Raw genomic sequence first — 23,625 nt, forward strand, 5'->3', positions numbered from 1 at the left:
AGCAAAAATATTTATAGCAGCTTTTTTTTTATAGTAGCCAAAATTTTGAGTTGAGCCTACCACTAAAAAAAACACCATAAAAATCAACAAATCAACTAAATACAAACAAAATAGAAATTCTGAAAATTCTGAAAGGGCTTGACAAAACTGAGAACAAAAATTGTTGAATTGTTCCATAAAAAGCAGGGCCTTTAAAGAAACTAATTAAACAAGCCATTAGCTGGTCTGATGAGAGAGTGAGAGTGGACAAATGAGAGTACGAGAGAAAAAAGAAAACCAAAATTTCTATAGTAGAAGTTTAAAAAGGGCACTCCCTAGAAATTAAATTATCAGAAGCCACTTTGTCCCAATTATATCACCAAAAAATAATCCAAATGAAATGGATGAGTAGTTAAAAAATATAAAATACCCATGGAATAAGAAGAAGAGATACAGAATTTAAATAAGTTAAAGTCAGAAAAAGAAATCAAACAAGCCATAAACAAACTTCCAAAGAAAAAAACCCAGGAGAAGATGGATTTACAAGGGAATTCCACCAAGCATTCAAAGAAGAATTAACCACAATTTTGCAAAAATTGTTTGCAAAAGTAGGGAAAATGGCATCCTACCATGTTCCTTCAACAAACAAATATGGCCCAGATGCCTAAATAAGGGAGCAATAAATCAGAGAAAGCTAACGATAGACCCAATTTTTAAATGAATATTGATAGAAAAGTGTCAACTAAAGTGTTGCCCAAGAAGTTATAGCAACATATGAAAATTCATATACCATAACTAGACTGGACTTTGTCCCAGGAATGCAGGATCGGTTCAATACTGGGAAAACTATAAACATAATAAATCTTGTTAGTAACAAAACAATTGAAGTCACATAATTATTATTAGTAGATGCTAAAAAAGCTTTTGACAACAGATGGTATCCTTTATAAAATTCTATTTTTTTTAGTTCTAGAAAGCATAAGAATAAACAAACTTTTTCTTTATGGTAAACAAAAAGCATAAGAACAAATAAACTTTTTCTTTATGGTAAACAGTAAACCAAAAGCTAACATCATCTTTAATCAAGAAACACTTTATCCCTTTTGACTGAGGTAAAGCAAGGACAACTATTATCATCACTATTATTATTTAATAAAGGCAAGAAAAAGAAATTGAAGGAATAAAGATAAACAAAGTTATCACTTCTTGCTACTGACATGACAAATTACTTAGAGAACTCTAGAGATTCAACCAAAAGTTAAGAAATAATTGACAACTTTAGCAAAATACAATTACTTCTTCCACATTGCAACTTTCCCCATTGTAGTTGCAATATATCCCAGGTTGGCATAAGAAATTAAATGGGAATTTTGGGGGGGCTTGCAGAAGCTCAAATATTTTTGCTCACATGCAAAGGCCGGCAAATGACACAGAAAAAGTTTAGAAACTCAGAAATGCATAAAATATGTGTATAGTATTATACAATGTCAACGTATTTTGTCTTTTAATACAATAATAATTCAGACTTCTCAGGTACGAAGGGGAGGCCAAAAAGTGTTATGCGGATTTTCCCAGACTGTGGGGGCCCTGTACCTCTAACCTCCATGATGTAGAGAAGGGGTAGCTGTATTAAGCTAGGAAAAAAACCCACAGAAATCATCGACATTTTTGTATATTGCCAACAAAATCCATCAGAAAGAGAGAAAAATAAATCCCATTAAAAATTACTACAGATATATACTATATCCACATATTTTATGCATGTATGTATATACATATGTGTATAAAATATCTGAGAGTTCACTTTTTAAGGCACACAAAGGAATTAAATGAATACAACTACAAAATATCTACAAAAATAAAGAAAACTTAATAATCTATGCAAATGATTCTCAGATCTATTTATCTAGTGGCATCCTGTAGACATCTTAAATTATCCTTCCCACAAAATCCTCCCCTCTTCCTAACTTCCCTACTACTATCAAGGCTACCACCATCCTCCCAGTCTCCAGAGCTCACAATCTGGGTGTCAACTCCCCGCTCTCCCTCACACCCGTATCCAATCTGTTGCCAAGTACAGTTATCCTACCTTCAAAACATCATTCACGTGTGTCCCCTTCTCCCCTTTGACCTTTCATGGAGTCAAAACCCTGGTACATGCCCCCATCACCTCATGCCTGGACTATTTCAATAGCCTGCCGGTTAGTCTTCACTGAAGATTCTGCAGTAGTCTGCTTGATTATACATATCTGTTAAAAGGAAGAGCTTTTATTGATAAGAACGGGATGTTGGTGATTAAAAAAGAATGTCAATGAAACATTTTTAAAATACACAAAAGACAGTAGAGGGAAATTCAGATGGAGACAGAAACAAGCAAGTCCATGGTACGCATAGACATGTGCATACATATATCGGTATTTTAAAATAAGCCATATATTATTAATTAATAGCTTCCACTTTTCTGGCCTTTATAGATGAAAATGTTTATCTTTGTTAATAATTTTCAAGTTCATTGAAAAAAATGCAGATAGGAAGCCAGGCAACATCTATAGACAGATAGGTGATGTGACATTCTGTTAACTCTGGAATCTGTGCTCCTGCATTGTATGAAGGCAGGTCTGCAAGCCAAACGTTTCCCTGTACTATATTAGAAGCCGGTTTTGGATAGGAGAGAAGGCTTGAGGCTGGGTAAGGCAGTACCCTGCTTAGCCTGCCAAGATGAGAAGACCGATAGCAGGAATCCTTGGAAGAAGAGACAGCCTTCTTTCCCTGGCAGGAAATAGTACTACCTTCTTTACTTATTCAAAACACTGAGTACTTACTGAATCATAATTCACCTCTTAATTATCCTGTCTAATAGAGGTGGGTAGGGAGATGAGTAAGCCAAAAGCATTTCAGTTTGGCCCTGTGATAGATTATAATATTAGAGCTATAAGAAACTTTAGAAAAATAAAGCATAGGGCTTGTTACAGTTTTTTGTTTTGAGTTTCTTTTCTCTTTTCTTTTTTTCTTTCTTTTTTTTTCCTTTAATGGGGTATAAAGAAGAAGGGGGTAGCAATGGTGATGCCAAAGAAAAATTAGAAAAGAAAAAAAGAGGAGGTCCATTGAAACATTGTAAAAAGTATACAGAGGAGAGCAGAAAGAAACATAGACAAACAGGACAGTTTTGAAAGTAACAGGTTGAATTATATAATAATACATAGGAGACCTGCTTCATTATTGGTCTTTTAGAGTCATGGTTGGTCAATGCAATGACCGATATTTTTTTTAAAAGCAACCAGTATGGAATAGAGATTCGTGGTTTTATATACAATCCTGTTTTCCTATTCTATTTTGCATATACAAATATCTTTTCTTTGATGTTTATTAAGTTCAGATGGATAATACTCAAAACTAAGAGCTGAAAATCCCATAGAATCCCAAGACTGTAAATGGCAAGGTTGAGGCAGACTAACATGGCACGGTGGGAAAAGCAGTGGGCTTGAGATCAGAAATGACATAAATTGGAATCCTGGCTCTGACGCACAAACAGCCTCAATCAGGAGACTCAGGTTCGAGACCCGCTTGTTGGTGACCACTGACTGGTTCTCTGAACTCTGCTTTCCTCTCCAGTCAAATGGGGACAGTAATACAGGTAAACCTCATTTTATTGCACTTTGCTTTATTGCTCTTTGCAGATATTGCATTTTTTGCAAATGGAAGGTCTGAGGCAGCCCCGGGTCGAGTGGGTCTGTTGGCACTGTTTTTCCAACAGCACATACTCACATTGTGTCTCTGTGTCACATGTTGGTAATTCTCACAATATTTCAGACTTTATTCATTATCATTATACCTGTTATGGTGATCTGTGGTCAATGATCTTTGATGTTACTCTGGGAATTGTTTTGGGACACCACAAACCATGCCCGTGTGAGGCAGCAAACTTAATTGATAGCTGTCGTATGTGTTCTGACTTCTTCTTCACCCACCAGCCATTCCCCATCCCTCTCCCTCTCCTCTGCTCTCCCTCTTCCCTGAGATTCAACAGTATTAAAGAATATTACATAAACTTAGTTGACAAAGCAGCAGCAGCTTTTGAGAAGATTGTCTCCAATTTGGAAATACGTTCTACTGTGGGTAAAATGCTATCAGACAGCATCACAGGCTACAGAGAACTCTTTAAGAAAGGAGGGGTCAAGAGGCAGCTAGGTGGTGCACTGAGTAGAGCTCCGGCCCTGGAGTCAGGAGGACCTGAGTTCAAATTTGGCCTTAGACACTTGACACACTTACTAGCCATGTGACCTTGGGCAAGTCACTTAACCCCAATTGCCCTGCCTACTCCCCTCAAAAAAAAATAGGAAGGGTCAATCGATGTGGCCAAATTGCCACAGCCACCCTATCCTTCAGCAACCACCACCATGATAGTCAGCAGCCATCAACATCTAGGCAAGATCGAGTGCCAGCAAAAAGATTATAACTTGCTGGAAGCTCAGATGATGGTTACATTTTTTTAAGCAATAAAGTATATTTTAATTAAGATATGTACATTTTTAGACAATACTATTATGCACTTAATAGACTTCAGTAAAGTATAAGCATAACGTTTATATGTTCTGGGAAACAAAAAATTCATGTGATTCGCTTTGTCATGGTGGTCTGGAAATGAATCCAAAGTGTCTCCAAGGCATTGCTATACTTGGACGAGCCACTTCACAGAGTTATATTGTGAGAAATATATATTTTTGCAAACCTCAAAAATGAAATTTTTTCTTTTCTTTTTTTTTACATTTATGCAATTCTGTTTATTTGCCATTGTACCATCGACACTCCAAAGGCATCTCAGAGGCTAGATTTTGTTCGATAATAATAATAAACATACATTTTTACTATTACAAGTATGAGATGTCAAAATTAGAAAGGACCTTGGAACATAGGACATGGAATGTTATAGCTGGGAAGGACCTTAGAAATCATCCGGTCCAAGTGTGTACTGTAATGATGAGGGTGAGGATGAGGAGGAGGAAGAGGAGGAGGAGGATGGTGATGATGCATTTCTATAGCGCTTTAAGGATTTCAAAGTGATTTCTACAATAACAGTCCTAAAGAGAAAACAGAGGCCCAGAAAGGGATAGCAGCTTGCTCATGACCCACCAAGTTGGTCTTGAACCCAGGTCCAGCTCTCCTTAGTTGTCTCTGTTGAAGGCTATGGGAGAACAAAATTACCTCTCTGGTTGCCCTATATGTATTCCTTGTGATCTTATTAATATTCTCTAATTCACTTTGGATGAGCACACACCCCCCCCACTGTAACCAGAGGCAGGTAAATATTAGGAAAGGATCATGGAGAATAGCAAAAAACAAAAGAAAACAAAACTAAACTAAAAAACCCTCAGTGCAGATAATACCAGCTGAACAGAGGAGAGTTGATCGCATCCATGAGCACAGTGTAATAGCAGGAGCCAGGAGCCCCAGTCCAATCCCGAGAAGTGGGCAGCCTGGCCCTTTTAGCCCAGACAGGTTAGCTGATCGGCGGTAGATCCCGCTGCCTGGGTTTCCCTGGAATTCAGCCAGGGAAGGGAAGAAAACTCCTTTTGGTCCCTGAGGAGCCAAATGTCTGGGCTGGCAGCTATGCTGAATTTCAGGTCATTTGATAATAGGAGCGGAGAGACTCACAGCTTCAGCAATAGTTATCGGGGAGGATTTTTGACACAGGGATATCTGGAGTTCCATTAGTATTAGTACGGCATTGTCATTGTTACAACTCACATTTCCATAGCATTTAACCGTCTATCGCATGATTTCTGCAAGAAACACAAGAACTTGATGAATTGGGCCAGTTGAGTACTGGTCCCCAGTTTCCAGGTTAAAAAAAAACTAAGAGAGGTATGACTTGTCCATCATAGAATCCTAGATGTAAAGGCAGAAGAAACCTCAGAGGTCATCTAGGACAGCCTTCTCGATTTCTCCATCAGCCATTGAGAACTAAAGATGTTTCAGTGACCTGCTCGTAGTCACACAGGCAGACAGAATTTGTTCTTGACGTTTGGATTCCGTCAAAGGGCCGCACTTGAGGACCTAGAGGGCCACATGTGGCCTCGAGGCCGCAGGCTCCCCACCCCGATCTACTCTCTCTGGGCCCATTTTCTTGCCTCTCTACAGTGAAGGGCTGAGACAGTGATTTCTAAGCTCCTTTCAGCTCTCACATCCTATGATTCTAAGACCCCTTGAAATTTTGGAATTCTACAGCTGTAGGAGCGAGGGACATTGAAGCTGGAGGAGAGAAGATTTAGCAGGGATGTAGTCACAAAGTCGTAGACCCAGAGCGAGGAGAGACCTCAAAGGCAGGGAAGTGCTAGAGCCCAGGCTCAAAAGAGCTGTTCAATTTTTAAGTGTGAGCCTTTACACCTGGGAATCAGACAAAGGCTGCAAATCAGGGCTTGAAAAACAGATGGAGAAAAAGTTAAAAATTTGACCTCAGTTAACTTAGTAGCTGTTACTTAATCTCTTAAGCAAGTTACTTAATCTCTGTCTGACTCAGTTTCCTCAACTTTAAAATGAGGATCATAATAGCACCTACCCCCCTCCCCCCAGTGTTATTGTGAGGATCAAATAATATTCATAAAGTGCTTAGCACTATGCCCAGCTTTCTTCCTTCCCTCTTTACCTCTCTCTTTCCTTCTTTCCCTCCCTTACCTCTTTCCCTTCTTTACTTCCTTCCCTCCCTTCTTTCCTCCCTTTCTTCTGTCTTCCCTTTCCCTCTCCTTTCCTTCCCTCCTCCCTTGCCTCCCTGTCTCCTTCCTTCCCTCTTTCCCTCCCTTCACTCTTCCTCCCTCCTTCCCTCCTTCCTTTACTCTTTTCCTCCCTAATGGATATTAAAAGTGTGCCATGCATACATCGTTCTTTTCCAGAGAGCTGGTTGTTAAAACATCTATTGGTACATGACTGCTCCAAGACCGCCTAGTTTAACCACCTCGTTTTACAAATGATGGGAGTGTCAAATGTGAAGAGCTTTCACATTTTGCTCCGCTTGGCCTCACAGAGCTCAGCCAAAATGGGCAGAAATGGAAAGGGGCAGATTTTGACTCCATTTAAGGAAAAACTTTCTAATCAGCGGAGGTGTCAAAAATTGGAGTGTATTAAGGCAGAGAGGGTGTAGTGAGGTGCTCATCACCAAAGGTCTTCAAGCAGACAACAGGGCTTTTATAGAGAGTATTTCTGGACAGGCTTGGGTTAGGATCAGGGGACTCTGAGGTCCCTTCCAAGGCATCCTTCCATTCTGAAGTTTGATGGATCCATGAGATCAATCAATCAAATCCCAGCCAGTTGAGAGAATGAAAATGGAAGAAGAGAACAGGCATAGATTAATAAGCATAAACTTGTAGGAGGAAGAGGGAGGGAGGCGATAGTGGATAAACAGGACCAGAGAGAACCCAAAAAAGAAGAGCTACAGTGGGGACGAGAGGGAGGAGAAAAAAGTCTGAAACTCAAAATCTTGTGGAAGTGAATGTTGAAAACTGAAAGTAAATTAATTTTAAAAAAAGAAAACTACAAAAGAACAGATGGAGACATTAAACAATTATCCATTGAATACTTCAGTTCAGCTTGTCCACTCTTCCTTTCTAACCCAATATTTTGCTATTTCTTGTCCAGTTTTCCTCTGGTTGGGGGGCATGGGTAGGTAGAATGAGAGGGAGAAAGGCACAAGGAACCCGCTGCCCCTGGGTGCAACAACCCCTAACGCTACTGTAACAGGTGGACAAGCTGATCCCCATTGAATCTAGCTTTCTCCCTCCTTTGGGCCCAGCCTGCAATGCCCATGGTGACTGATAGAATCACACAGCCAGGTTTCCCATAGGCTCATTCAGGAACCTCATGAAAGATTGAAGACAGAGAAGCACATTTGACTGCTGGGCCCAAAGTATCAGTTACCCATTGGGTAATCCAGCCCCAGGTGGAAGGGGAGGTAAGTGCCGAGGATGAGGAAGCAACCTGGAGGATTGTATAGAGGGAGGCCCTGGACCCTGCAAGCTATGGTCAGCAGGGAGTGGATCTTACACTGCGTCTGCTTCTGCCACTGTGACTGGATCATTCTCTGCCGAGTATCTTGTAGGTGACAGTCGCTTCCGCATCTCCTTCCTGTTCCTCTGTTGGCCTTGACTTGCCCGCCAAGCCGCACCTAGGGGAGGGGTATGTGTCTCCCCCCCAGGGGTCCCAGGTTGACATACTAGAGGATCATAAAGGTGCTGTTTTGCTGGGATACATGAGCAGCAACTCTTGGATTTTTGTTCCATTGGGTGGAGGGAGGTAAGGGATGGGAGGGAAGCATTTCAAGCCTGTTTGTCATTAAAATAATGAGCTGGTTAGGAAGGGAATGGAGAAATCCTGAGCATTTTATGAGAACATATTCCGACATGGAGTACAAGAATATGAAATTGGGTTGGGAAGCGTGGGAGAGAATTTATGGTGGCAGGTACAATAGGAAAAGCCTTAACCAAAAAACTGGGGTCCAGTCTTGGTTCTGCTACCAGCTGGCTTATGACTTTGGACAGGACTTTTCCCCTTCCTGGACCTCAGCTTCCCCATCTGTGAAGTGCAGTAGGTGATCTCTAAGGATCCTTCCACCTCTGACCTTCTATGTTCTGTGATTCAAAGGTTCTTTCCACCTCTGACAGTCTGTGTTCTATGGTTCTCAGGCCCTTTAATTGAAGTCTCTGCTGACTTCACAGAGAATTCAATGTAGGAGATAAAACTGTTATCTTTGCTGTGGAGAAATAAGAAGACGGATCCATTTCTCTTGGATTTTGTTTTGGTACAAATAGATGGTGATCTCTAACAGGAACCAGCTGCCCCCAGACTCGCTTTTACAGGAATTTTTCACTACTAGCCTTTGGTTACCCATTCCCCCAGAGGGATCCCGTTCAAGAATACATGGAAATGAACCGTAACATTTTTCAGTTGATATGCTATATCTATTTCTTTTTATTGTTGTGGTCGTTAGCTAGTACGGGAGGGAATACATTTCTGTGTTTTACAGAATTATGTTTAATAGACGTGTTTTCCCTTCCCTCACTGACTATGTTATTTCCTACTTACAAGCAAGAAAGATGCCCCGTGCTGTGTGACCTTAGGGAAGTTATTCATCTCCTCTTCATGTTGGTTTCAAACTCTGACAGTCGACAGATCTGTGATTCTAAGTTCTCTTACAACACAAGCATTATATGTCCTATGATATCTAAAGTGCCACTCTTCTAGTCTTGTTCTATGATTCTAAGGTCCCTTGCAGCCCGGACATTCATATTTCTATGATTCTAAGATGCCTTCTCACATTCTGTGTTTTATGGTTCAAATTCTCATATCAAAATGAATTATTATGATGATGAATGTTCTCTCCATTACACCACACAAGTCTCTTCAGATAGAAGAAGATGGTTCATTGAATATTTTGCATAAAATCATTCCCATAGAATCAGAATAACAGAACCTCAGAGTTGGAGGGGACTTTCAGAGACCATCTAGTCCAACTTTTTTTTTAACTGGACCTGTGATTACATCAATGTAGGAGAAGCCTCCAGTGAAGAACTCTTATCTACCAGTCCAATCTGCTTCTGTTCTTGAACTTGGGTCTAGGGAGTTTCCTACGGACAGAGAGGTCCCATGATTATCTCAGGGCTACACACAGCTAGTATGTGTCAGAGGCAGGATTTGCACCCCCATCTCCCCAACTCTGAGGACAATGTACATCTGCTCCTCCACACTTCCCCACTCAAGTCTTCACCTATTTTGCAACTTTGCCCAGCACTGGCCATCTTTGGAAATAAAACCAGGATACTGAACAGGAAAGAGGAGATAAAATAGGAAAGATTCACATGGCTGCTCCGGTGCAGCTGCGATCCCCCAGTAACAGGTGGCAGACCTGTTCACCTGGTTGCAGTTACAGAGGCGTTGAACTGAGCCAATGCTGAATTGTTTTTGGTACTCCCAGAAAGTCAGGTCCATCTTTTTGCTGCTACCTTACGGAAAGATAAGGGATACCTCCAGAGAATGGAATTCCACTCCCATGGTTTGGAAAAAAATCTTTGCTCTTAGAAAGATCTTCTCTATGTCTAAACTCAATCTCTCATGTGTGTGTCTGTGATTGTGCATCCTCTAGTTCTGACCTCAAGGAGCAGGAGAACAACCGTATCTGTCCTTGGTTAGAAAGAGGTTCACGGAGTTAAACAGTGTCCCACTCATTCCACCCCACAGCAGGAGGAGGGGAAAGGAAGGGAAGGGAGGTCTTCTTCAGAGGCCACTAGGCTAATTGGCAGCTGCTTTGAAGCATTAAGAGCTTTCACTGCCACCCAGAAAGGTCCTAATGAAAACTCATAGTAGGGCACATGGAGATTGAACCACCAGGATCAGCAAAGCAAGCAGAAATTTACACCTTTTTTTAAAACTTTTTAAAAACTTGAGGGTTGTTCTCATTGAAAATAATAAATGTGGGGTAGAAACTTAAATCATAGAATGGTAGCATGGTGTAGAATGGCAGAAAGAGCACTCTGGATTTGGGGTCAAAAATATCTGGGCCCCAGAGAACTAACGAGGAAACACACTTCCTTTCCCTTGGCAGACAAGTTGGGGACACAGTCGCTGTATCTGCTGGGTTATTTAAATGTTTTTCTTTATTAGAAAACAACATGGGGAAGGGGAAGGAGAAGAGTAGAATGACAGTTCCGTAAGAAACAAAAAATATTAAAATTAAAACAAAGAAAGGGAGGGAGGGAAGGCATTGAGAGGGAGAGAGAAAAAGATCTGGGCCTGGATTTTACCTTTTGGACTAACTAGCTGTATGACCTTATATGAGTGATTTCCCTTCTCTGGGCATCATTTTCCTAATCTAAACTAGATGTTCTCTAATGTGTTTTCCTGCTGTGCTAATCTAAGTTTTATAAGTCTAAGACACCTCCGTCTCTGACATGCTACGCTCTTCGTGACATCACTGTAATACAGGCGGCTCCCACTTTAAGTACATCTAGTATGTGATGAGTGACATTTACAACAGAGATAAATTAGGGAATATTTCATTTAGTTGTGTGTTTTTTCAAAGATTGTTTCGATTTACAAAAAGAAACTTTTTATAGTACATTTAAAGTATGAATAGTTTTACAAAAAGCTTCCTATTGTTATTCAAATAGCATCATGTTGAATATTTTTATAAAATCATTAATTACTCCCTAATTTACACCATACTCATGAACTCATTTGTAAATTTTATTCTTTCTACATAAAGCTTCTTGCAGGCACAAAGTCCTCCATCCCCCCTCAAAACTTTGATACTTTTCTATGCAATATGTGGGACAAATGTCCACCTGTATCAGTGAGGCAATAATCACAATATAGATGATAATTGTCAAAAGGCCTGTGTGGTTCTGTGTGACAAAGTGTGCCAGACTCTCCACATAGAAGGTAGAAGAAGTGAAGCATTTATTGAGACACCAGAGAACCACATCCCACAAGCCATTTACCCAATCTATCAGAGCAGTAAAACATTCAAAACACAACATCACAACATGGAGCCCCGCCATCCCAAAACCTCTGCTGGAGTCTTCCCAAAAACAAACTCACAGTACAGCTGAGTCAGCCTGTTCAGCTCTAACTATCATGATGGCAGCCATTAGCAGCCATAATTGCACTCGCGTTGTCTCTCTCTCTCTCTCTCTCTCTCTCTCCCCCTCTCTCTCTCTCTTTCTCCCCTAGTGCCTTTGCTTTTCAAGCTTCTTTTGCATAGTATTTATTGGTTTTTTCTGTTCTTTGGGCTGCTTTGACTCCTTATATCATTTTAATCTGTTTGGCTTTTACTTTTAACTAAAGATATCAGGGATTCCTGATCTACTTTGTTTTCTGGATTCCATTCCACCTGTTTCTTTTTCATTCTTTTTAATTAAGTGATAGAGTGTCCAGGTTTTTTTCCTGTACTTGCCAGCTATCATATTGGTGTAATCTCCCAATATCTTTGTGTTAGGCTTCAATAGTTTCTCAGACCACTTCTGCCATGGTGGTATTTGAAACCCATCCTTAGGAGTACTCCTAGATAGCTTTATCTTTCCTCCTATGACCCTTACCATGACAACAGCCACATATACTCTCATAAACTGTTGTGTGCAGGTTCTAAAATGTTTTTTAACACCCTCTGTCAAATACTGTGCTCATTCATGATAGTCAGAGTAGATACTAGTTTTTTTTTTAATTATTCTGTCTGGGTATAGTAGGCCTATTAGTTGGATTTGTGCCATCAAACTAAGAATGTGCTTTTCAAAATTCCAATCTCCTTTCCAGAATATTTGTGACATCAGCATCATTTTTACCATCTGTTTCATCGTTAGGTAGTGTTCCTAGAATTTGCATTGGGTAGATTTTCAAAACCTTCAAGTTCTTTCAATTTATTCCTCTTCAACTATAAGTTACTCCTTATTTATGCTTTTATTTGTCTAATCTAGGCTGAAGAATGAAATTATTTCTTACAATTGCCCTGAATCAATCTGCCATATATTGGCATGTAAGTTGAAGCCAAGGATGTCATTGACAAAAAGCAGACCAAAGCTTTTGCTTCGTCCCATTTTTGTTATGCTATAGGACTGACATTTAATAAAAGCATTCTTATCGTCAGGCTATTTCACACATAGTTTGCCTGCATTAGTGGTCAGTGCCTTCTGTGCTGAAGCATTTCCAGCATGTGGGAGATTGGTATTTCTGATTGTCCTCTTTGGGTCCAAAACATAAAGGAGCATCACTGACTCCTCCATCAGAATCACCCTGGCCTACAACTTTATGCTGCCACCCATCTATTTCTTAGATTCATAGAAGCAATGATGTCACACTTTCTGGGGTGCTAACCCAATCCGTAGTATCACCAGAGCCCAATGGACCAGCACTTCAGGGATCCTACCTGATCCTCACAGCTACCGGAGTAGGGTGTAGATTCTGGATGGCATTCCCATTCCCCCCCTCCCCCATGACACAGACAATAGATTGAGCCTTGAGGAGTTTGTTGTGGTTACTGTCATCATCTTCTGGTATTTGAAAGGCAATCAGATGGAAGAAGCATTAGATTTGGTTGACTGTGCTCAGAGGACACAACCAAGAGCAGCTGCAAAGAAACAAATCCGGCCTCAGACACTTGACACTAATAGCTAGGTGACCTTGGCCAAGTCATTCAACCCCAACTGCCTTGCCTTCCTCCCTCAAAAAAAATAAAAAAGAGAGAACAGGGACTTATTTTTGCCTTTCTTTGCAAGCCCAAGGCTTACATAGTACCTGGCACATAATAGGCACTTAATAAAAGCTTTTGACTTGACTTAACATGATTTTAATTAACGTGATTTTATTAACATGATTTAATAATACAAAGAGAAATGTCCTAAAAAAATCAGAGCCATCTGAAAGTGGAATGATCTGCCTTAGGAGGTATTGGGTTCCCTATTACAGTAGATATCCGAGTGAAGACTGGATGACCACCTGCCAAGGACTAGGTCTCCTAGATTCCTCTTCAGATGCTTGTTGGACTAGATATCCTCTGAGGTCCTTTCCAACTTTAGGATTCTGTAATTCCATCTTTTGGCCACATCACACCCCCTACTCTGGTGGAAAGATTAACATTTTAATCAACCAGCTGTTAAGGATTTCTGTGGCCAGAGCCTTGAACAGGTTTGTGTGCCCTCAACCATGGATTCACCTTTGTTTCTTTTTAACCAAATGGACTAAATCAATGGGTTACTTTGGCACTAGGGATAGACATGCCCAGGCAGCTGGATGGTAAATGGGGAGCGGGCCCTTAAATACAAGAGCTATGACTTGCCCTAAATACCTCATCCGTACAGTCCAGATAAAAGTGTAAGACAACATGGTGCAAAGGAGACAGCCCACACCCGAGACTCACCACATCTGGGTTCTGGATTCAGCTTTGCCTCTTAATCACTGCATAAACATGGGCATGTGTTTTCTCTTTGTTGGGCCCCAATTTCTTCTTCTGTGAGATTAGAGAGTTGGACCAGATGGTGCCTCTCAGCTCTGACATTCTGTGATTAAGTCAAGCAGAAACTGCAACTAGAATCGCTGAATTTGAGAGTTAGAGCAGCCTCAATACCTTTGAAGTCCAACTCACACGCCAAAGGAATCCCCACAATACCATGCCTGACCCATGGTCATCCAGCCTTCGCTTGAAGCCCTCCCACAAGGGAGAAACCACCTCCTCCCAAGGCTACGCATTCCACTTTGGGACAGCTTGAATTGTTAGGGACTTTTTCCTCACATTAAGCCAACATTCACCTCTTTATGGTTTCTACCCATTAATTCTGGTTCTGCTCTCTGGGGCCATATCAAACTAGTCTACTCCCTCTTCTGCAGAACAGCCCTTTAAAGCCTATAAAGACAGCCACAGGCTCTCCCCTGAGTCTTCTCTCCCCAGATCTTTCATCTGATCCTCACATGACACAGACTTGAGACTCTTCACCACCATCCTGGTTATGCTCCTCTAGACACTCTCCAGGTGCCTTCTCAAACTCCAGTACCTAGAATTGAACATAGTACTCCAGATATGGTCTAATTAGGCCGAAACACAGAAGAACTATCACCTCCTTATTCTTGGAAGCTCTGCCTCTCAACGCAGCCCAAGATTACATTAGCTACATTGAGTCATCAGTCGGAAACTCTAGATTTAAATCCTACCTTAGTTATTTATCATCTTAGCATTTACCAGGCCTAGAGTCAGGAAGACTCATCTTCCTGAGTTCAAATCCAGCCTCAGACACTTACTAGCTGTGTGACCCTAGGCAAGTCACTTAACCCTGCTCAGTTTCTTCATCTGTAAACTAAGCTGGAGAAGAAAATAGCAAACCATTCCAGTATTTTTGACAAGAAAACTACAACTGGGGTCACAAAGAGTTGGACACAACTGAAAATGATAATTACTAGGCAAGTTACCTTTCTTGGCCTTATTTTTCTCCTCTATTAAATGGCAATAATTATTAACCCTGTCTCCCTCCCTGGGATGTTGAGAAAATCTAATGAAAAAATGTCTGTGAAAGTGTTTTTTTAAAAATAGAGTACCAGCAGTCAATTCAGCAGAGCACAGTTAGTAGTCTTTACCAAGGGCCCAGAACCACCATAGATGGTAGGCTGAGAGATTACAGTTACCTAAAAAGTTGGATTAATTTGACAAACAACGTTTTCTAAAGTTCTCATAGGTTACCACTTAGCAATTACTTTTAAAGGGGCCTGTTCCAATCCAAAACAAATAGGAAAAAAAGAAAATTGAAATTGAAAGAAAACAAAAGTGACCCTACATGTGGCAGTCATGGTGGAACTCCCTGTGTTCACGTAGCCGCCAGCCAACAAGTATTGATTAAGTGCCAACTATACATCAGGCACTGTGCCTAGTACTGGGGATACCAAGACAGGCAAAAGACAGCTCCTGCTCTCAAGGAATTCAGAGTCTAATGGGAGAGACAATATACAAACAATTATGTACAAACTAGATGGATAGATAGATAGACAGATAGATAGGAATTCAGAGTCTAATGGGAGAGACAATATACAAACAATTATGTACAAACTAGATGGATAGATAGATAGACAGATAGATAGACAGACAGACAGATACAATGAGATATATACTTATAGAGAGATATACACATATGAATTGGAAACAATCTCAGAAGGAAAGCACTAGCACTAAGGGTGATTGGGAAGGCTTCTTGTAGAAAGTGGGATTTTTAGCCAGGCTTCAGGGAAACCAGGAATCTGAGATGAGGAGGGAGAGCATTCCAAGCATGGGGAAAATGTTGGGAGTCAGAAGGTGGAGTTTTCTTTTTGAGAACAGCAAGGAGGTCAATGTTACTAGATCCTGGGGCATGGGTGGAAGCAGGCCGGGATAAGGTCTATGATGACTGGAGAGGTAGGAGGGATCCAAATTATGAATGCCTTTGAATTCCATGCAGAGAACTTTACATATGATCTTAGAGATAATAGGGAGCCACTGGAGATTATTGAGGTGCGGGACGACATAGTCGGACCTGTGCTTTTTGACAGCCAAGTGAAGGATGGATAGAAATGAGGGAGAGGTTTTGCCTTCCTTTCCCTAAGTCCAGGACACTTGTCTCAAACCTTGTTACTAATTTCTCTCTGTGACTTTAGATGGGTCACTTCCCTTTTTTGGTTCTTAACCTCTTCATCTATAAAATGGACTACCAGACAATACCTAGAGTTGCTTCTAGCTCAAATGTTCTATGGTTCCATGAGTCTAAAATCCCTTCCAGTTCTATTATTCTATGGTTCTAGAATTCTAAGGATCTTTCTAGCTCTGATGTTCCATGTTGTATGGTTCTAAAGATGTTTCTGACACTCCATGGTTCTATGAATCCACGTTCTCTTCCAACTCTGATATGCTCACACCAGGATTCTAAGGTCCCTCTGACACCTGGAAGTTGATCATTCTAAGACCCCTTCCAGCTCTGACCTTTTTCTAAGATCACCATGAGATAACCTTCTGTTGAAGGATCTGCCATGGACTTCTTGGTTGGCTTTAGGCCAGAAGCGTCTGTTCTTAGAACACGATAGTCTCTACGTGGCTTCTCAGGAAACATGCTCTATAGAAGAGCACATCGGGTGTTTCTCTGATGAAGGGCTGTGGATGTTTCCAAGCCCTAGAGCACCCAACCATATTCTAACCTTGGTACTCCAAAGCTTGGCCTTCACTTTGCTAATTCTTAAACTATTCTGCTTCTCTCCCCAACAGGCCCCCCCTCTCAGCGCCAGGTGCAGAATGGCCCTTCTCCTGATGAGATGGAAGTCCAGAGAAGGTAACTTGCTCTACTGTGCCCAGATTGGCTGGCACAATGACCTGACAGGCAGTCCCTCTAGTCCTGGGGCAGCTGTGCCTGACTGGTGGCAACAAGGGTCAACTGGAAGTGATGGGGTAATAGATGGGGAGTCGGGAGTCGTTTTTCAGTAGTGTCCGACTCTTCATGACCCCATTTGGAGTTTTCTTGGCAGAGATACTGGAGCGGTTTGCCATTTCCTTCTCCAGCTCATTTTACAGGTGAGGAAACTAAGGCAAAGTTAAATGACTTGCCCAGAGTCACAAAGCTAGTGAAGCGTCTGAGGTCGGATTTGAACTCAGGTCTTCCTGACTCCAGGTCTGGCGCTCTAACCACTGTACCCGCTGGCTGCCCCAAATTCTGAGCACTAACCCCTCAGTACCTCAGCTTCTTCATCTGTAAAAGAGAGATAACACAACTTCGTAGGAGTCATTTTCTTTGGCGATAATTTTAGTTGTTTTTGAACTAGACTGAAGGTTTCATTAGTGTAAAGAACTCCTGAGGAGCAAACACCTTCTACCAATGAAATTTAGCGCCCGTTCTGCGACTTACCAGAGAATTACCTCCGACACTGAATGGATAAGAGACTTGACCGACGTCATGCGAACAGTATGTGTCAGATACAGAACTTCCCTCGCTCGACCTTTAATCTCTAGTTTGGGAAATCTAGTAAGTAATCTTCCTATTTCTGAGGCTGCCTCTCTATCGAATGCACTGAGATTTTTCAAACTGCACTGCCAGGAACCCCGAAACACCTGAGTCTGTCCGTCTGTCTGTCAGTCTGTTTGTTTGTTATAAATGAACCTTGGGTTGTTTGTGTGCAGCCGGGTGGCTCAGTGGATAGAGTGCCAGGAAGACTTGAATTGCAATCCAGCCTTAGACACTTACTAGCTGTGTGACCCTGGGCAAGTCACTTAACTTTTGCTTACCTCGATCCATTGGAGAAGGAAATGGCAAGCCACTCTGGTTCAAGGGATTTGGACACAACTGAACAATAACAACAAAGTTGTTTGTTAATGTGCATAAAAAATAATAGCTTTAGGGTTTTGTTTAAAATGCAGGAAATATTTGAGGACCCCTTCACTATACGCCGCTCCCTCTAATTGTGTTTGGAGACCCAGATGTGATAGAATCAGCAGAATGTAGAAGAAGGAACCCTGGGCTAGGGGTCAGAAGGTCCGGGCTCTACTCTGCTAGACTAGGATGCAACTAATTTGCTGTATGACCTTTAGGCAAAGTATTTCACACACATACACATACACCCCAGCCTCAGTTTCCCCCTGTGTAAAATGTGGGTATTGAATGAGGTGCGAAGGGCCCTTCCCAGTTCTGACTTTCTGTCAGGACTCACTATTAGTGAGGACTATGAGTACTGATAGCAACACCCATTTCCATTGAGCTTTGGGAAGCACTTTGCCCACAACCCCCTGTATTCCCATCTTACGAGCTGTGCGGGGTGAACAGTATCATGCCCTTGAGTACATGGCTCACAAGTATCTCAGATTCATAATCAGGTCTCCCGACATCAAGGCCCACACTGTTTCATGCCTTACTACTTTTATTAGAAAGCAGGGATAGAGCCTTTTTTTTCATTCTTATATCTCCCAGCCTTCCACAGTGCCTAGCACTTAAGCAACATTTAATAAATGTTTGTTCAATGAAAGTTATGGTTCTGGAGTATGGACAACCAGCTGCAAAGGGGGAAAAGAAAACCAGATTATATCCGTCTAAATCTACATACCACTTGGTTAAACATAGGTTAATTAGAGCTGATTGTAACAAGAATTCTTCATGGTTATGGGTGCTTTCAAGAGACCTAAGTTCTGACCGTGGATTCTCCTCTGGCATTCTATAAAACCTTAAGCAGAATCACTTAACCTCCTGTGCCTCAGTCTCCCATCTTAGCTGCATCACAGAACTGATACGAGGCCCTTCAGAGATAATGAGTGTGGAAGAACTAAAAAGAATAAGGCTTTATACATGTTCTAGCTCTCACCATTATCTCTCTTCAGTTTCCCAACCTAGAGGGGAAGTGATCTGTAGGTTTTCAAAGGGAGAGAATTGAGCTCCCTCCCCTCAGCACTGGCAAATGGAAGATTTTCATACATGCAAACCAGGCCTGAAGACTACTTGTCACATCCTCCACCAAGCACGATGCTAACTGGGTCATTTATTTATCCAAATGAACACACACAGTAATGCTATGAGGTAGGTGTGCCAAAATTAACCAATCCGCTTGACGTTTTATAGCAGCTCAGCCTCCTCTTCCAGATAGCCGCAGGCTAAGGATGCACCTAGGAGTAGTATTCTGAAGATAAAAAAGAACATGTTTGGAGGGGGTGATAACCCTACCCTTGGCATCACCCTGTCTCTGCCACTGACCTGCCACAATCCAAACTGGATGTCTCTTACGAGGAATTTGTTGTCGTTGTGGTAGAGTTCTTTTTCAGTCGTGTCTGACTCTTCCTAACCCCTTTTGGGGTTTTCTTGGCACTGACACTGGAACGTTTTGCCATTTCCTCCTCCAGCTCATTTTGCAGAGGAGGAAACTGAGGCAAACAGAGTTAAGTGACTTTTTCAGGGTCACACAACTACTGAATGTCTGAGGCCAAATTGGAGCTCAGGTCCTCCTGACTCCGGGGCCGCTGTGCCACCTAGCTGCCCTTCTGATGAGGAATGTGAAGAGAGCCAGTGCCAAGCTATGGCAGTGAGGATAATCATGGAGCCATAGGCTCTTTAGAATTGAGAGAGGGACAGCTAGGCGGTTCAGTGGATAGAGCGCTGGCCCTGGAATCAGGAGGACCTGAGCTCTAGTTCTTCCTCAGACACTTAGTAGTTGCATGACCCTGGGCAAGTTACTTAAGAAACCTAAGAGGCCACATAAAGGGAAGCTGGAAAGTGGGGGAAAGTGGGTATGCTTGGAAGGAAGTGGCATGGAGACCTAGTTCTGGGCAAGATAAGGCAAAAGGTCACCTCCCAGGGCCCGGTGTCCCAAGGAGAGAGTCCACCCCTCCTCCCCGTCACAATTAGGGGATAAGGATGAGGGCTGGAGGCATGACACAGAGGAGACCAGTCCTACCCTCCCAATAAAGGCATCTCTTCTACAGTATCCCCAGTAAATCATTTTACAGTCTTTGTTTGCACACCTCCAGTAACATTGGGTGCCCTCTCCCTATCAAGGCATCCATTCCTTTACTGAACCACTCTGATTGTTAGGAATGTCCTACTTCTCCAGGGCTGACTGTGTGACCTTGGACAGCTTTCTTCCATCTCTGAGTCCTGATTTCTCCCTCTGGACAATGATAGGGTTGGGCTAGATGATTTCAGAGGTCTCTTCCAGACCTCAGAATTTTAGAACATACGGACCTCAGAGACCTCGATCTACTCTGACCCTCTCGTTTTACAAATGAGGAAACTAAGGCCCAAAGATGTCAAGTGATCCAGCTTCACAAATCGGTGACTTCATCCTCATAGGGCTATATCCCTGTATGGTAACTCCCCGCACAGAGGCAGGTCTGAATCATCTTACAGATGAGAAAACTGAGTTCTTAAGTGACTCACTTTGAGAGCACAAAGCTAGTCAGTAGCCAAGCCAGAATTCAGACCCAGAACAGTTTAATTCTGGAGATGATGACCAGACTTCACTGCCAAACACTTAGATCCCTTCCTACTCATTAGGCACGTGGTCTGCACATCTGACTTGGGCACTGTTTTTGCTCTTTGGTGCTTTTTTACCCCAATCAAGTAGCAGACCAAAAGTCTGGCAGCTCGGGGGCTTCTTGGGGAATTTGTAGCCTGTTCCTGTGGCTGAGGGGCCCTCTAGTGGGTGTTCTGTAAATTCCAGGGCTCATAAAGCAGAGGGAAACCAAGAAAATTGTCAACTGATAGCCCTGCCCTCCCACCAACCCCATTGTTTGGAACGTGAAAAATTAATGTTAGCGAAGAGCTTAGAAACACCTAGTCCAGTCCCTTGGTTTACAGAAGAGAGAACAGGTTCAAAAAGGAGAAAATACGATTTGGCCAGGGTCAAGTAGAGCCAAGATTAGAACTCAGAACCCCTGCTCCGGATCCAGATGCCATTCCCTCTACATTTTTGGTGTGGTGGTTTTGTTTGGTTCTGGGATTTCATCACTGGAATTCCCCAGGTAGTAACTCCTTTACATAAATGAAGACAAACCACTCTCTGTAACTCCTAGTCTCAGGGAGTGGCCTGGGATGTGAAAAGTTAAGTGGCCGGTGGAGGGTGAGGCAGTAACTCACAAGGGCAAGCGAAAGACCAGCTGGAGAGGTGGGGACAGCAGATGGGGCCTGAGAGGGTATGTATAGTGAGGCGGAGGGCACACTTAAAGGGGCGGATCATTTCTCCTTCTCTCCAAGGTCTTCTTCCCTCCAAAGTATAGTCACATAGCTAGTATGTGACTGAAGGTGGATTCTGACTCACCACAAAGGGCAACCCTTAAGGCAGCTAGGTGGCACAGTGGATAGAGTCCCAGACCTGGAGTCAGGAAGACCTGAGTTCAAACGTGGCCTCAGACACTTATTAGCTGTGTGACCCCAGGCAAGTCACTTAACCCCTGTATGCCTCAGTTCCTCATCTCTGAAACGGGGACATACTGGAGAAGAAAATGGCAAACCACTCTAGTGTCTTTGCTAAGAACATCCATGGGGCCACTGAGCCAGACATGACTGACTAATAAGAAGACAACCCTTCATTTCTCACAGATGAGGAAACCAAGGCTCAGAGAGGTCAAGGGGTTCCCTCAGGGTCACACAGAGAGTCAGTGACACAGCTAGGATTCAAACCAAGATCCCAAGTCCAGGAGTCTTCCCACCATACCGTGCACATTGCTCCAATTTAATCACAGAATATCAGAGCTAAGAGAGACTTGGAAATCATCAGGTCCAGCTCTTTTGTTTTACAGAAAGGAGGAAGCTGAGGCCTCACAGAGACCAAAGTGATTTTTTTTCACGGCCATACAGAGCATTCATGACATAGCTGTGACACTGTGACACTTTCATTAACTTAACAGAGTCTGAGTCAGGACAACTGGGTCCTTTGGCTTGGCTGTGACCTTGGTCAGGTCACTTCATCTGTAAAATAAAGGGATTGGACCAGATGACCTGCAAGGTCCTTCTAGATCTAACATCCTAAGGCTCCTTCCAATTCTGATGCTGTGTTCTATGAGTTGTCTTGTCCTTCACACTCAAAGGCTACTTCGCACCTTCCCTCCCCAAAGTCACGTAGATAGCAAGAGCTAGAACTGAATGACTGAGTCATTCAGGAACTTAAAAATTATTGCTTATAAATTAGTAACACCATCGTGGGATCCTCATCCGATGGCTCATCGTGGCACAGAACTGACCCTGGCCTCTTTGATGTTGTGCTCAGAAGTCCCAGAAAGTCCTACCAAACTGGAAGGACTTCAAATACAGGCCTGGTGACAGACTGCTTGCCAGCTGTCTGAGAAGACAGGGAGCTCACCCATAGCTTCTGGGTGACAGATATTTTTCAGCCAAAGACCGCCTATGATGGCTCAGTGGAAAGGAAGCATCTGCGTGTCATCGAGGCCACCCTTCATTTTCACCTGGGAGGAAACTGAAGCTTCAGTGGCCAAGTCACTTGTTTGAGGGAATATCAGGAGTTACTGGCAGAAGTGAGACTAGTACTTCAGGAGCCACAAAGGAGAGGAAAAAACTGGAGAGCACGAGTTCTCATTCTTTTCTCCTTTATGAGATGAGAGGGCCGATGATGGTGATGGTGATGATGATGTTGGTGGTAGCTAGCAATTTTATTTATATATATATATATATATATATATATACATACATATGTGTGTGTGTATGTGTGTGTGTGTGTGTGTGTATAAGGTTTGAGAAGCACTTCATAGATATTCCTTCATTTGATGTTCAAAACAACCCAAGCAAGAAGGTGCTGTTATAATCCTCATAGGAAAATGAGGCAGAGAGAGGTTAAGTGACTCACCCAGGGTCATACAGCTAGTAAGTATCTGAGGTCACATTTGAACTCAGGTCTTTCCAGATCCAGGTCCAACATTGTACTCACTGATCCACTTCATTGCCCAGAGAGTTGGACATGGGTCTTCTGAAGTATTGAATAGCATCGCCTTATGTTCTGGTAATGGTTGATAAATTACATAGTCCTTCCACATTTATCATCTCCTTTGATCAATCCCGGAAGGAGGGACAGATCCCCGTTTGGCAAATAAGGCAACTTAAGATCCGGAGAGATGAAATGGCTCACTCAGGTTCACACAGCGAGTAGGTGGTAGAGCTAGCACTCAAACCATGGGTTCGTGGCCCCCAGTACAGTGTTCCCCCTCCCCCACTATATTCAACTACTTGAGAGACACTGACATAATGGTTAGAACACTGGCCTCAGAGTCAAGACCTGGATTCAAGTCCTGCCACTGACAAATACTGACTGTGCCACCTTGGGCAAGTCATTTAACCTCTCAATGTCCCTGGGAAAATCTCTAACTGCAGGATAGTTGTCAACCTTCATTGGTAGAAATTCCTCACCAGGAATTTCCCACACCAATGAAATCAAGGATCCAAACCTCTTCCCTCGTGGATTTTTTTTTAAAATCATGCTGCTTTTTGAAAATTGAAATGGGTGGGGAACCTGCAGCCTCGAGGTCACGTGTGTTCCCTTAAGTCCTCAAGTACAGCCCTTTGGCTGAATCCAAACTTCACAGAACAAAGCCCCTTTATAAAAGGATTTTAATAATAAATATTTATTTTATTATTAAATATTAAAATAAAATTTTAACATTAAGAGGCCACACGTTGCCTC

General features: G+C 42.4%; 1 protein-coding gene across 9 annotated transcripts in view; it reads left to right on the plus strand.

Moving 5' to 3' along the window:
- Positions 1–23,625, plus strand: part of EVL (Enah/Vasp-like) — a 275,108-nt gene that overhangs the window by 228,326 nt on the left and 23,157 nt on the right. For all 9 annotated transcript variants that reach the window (XR_005009982.1, XM_036752868.1, XM_036752871.1 and 6 more), the window contains exon 4: positions 16,730–16,793. Coding sequence is in view for 8 of the 9 variants with exons in the window: in XM_036752868.1 (XP_036608763.1) it covers positions 16,730–16,793 (64 nt within the window). In the remaining variant the exon portion in view is untranslated. The remainder of the gene's footprint in view (positions 1–16,729; positions 16,794–23,625) is intronic.

The sequence above is a fragment of the Trichosurus vulpecula genome, chromosome 3 (assembly GCF_011100635.1).
Source record: "Trichosurus vulpecula isolate mTriVul1 chromosome 3, mTriVul1.pri, whole genome shotgun sequence".
NCBI classification, from domain to species: Eukaryota; Metazoa; Chordata; class Mammalia; order Diprotodontia; family Phalangeridae; genus Trichosurus; species Trichosurus vulpecula.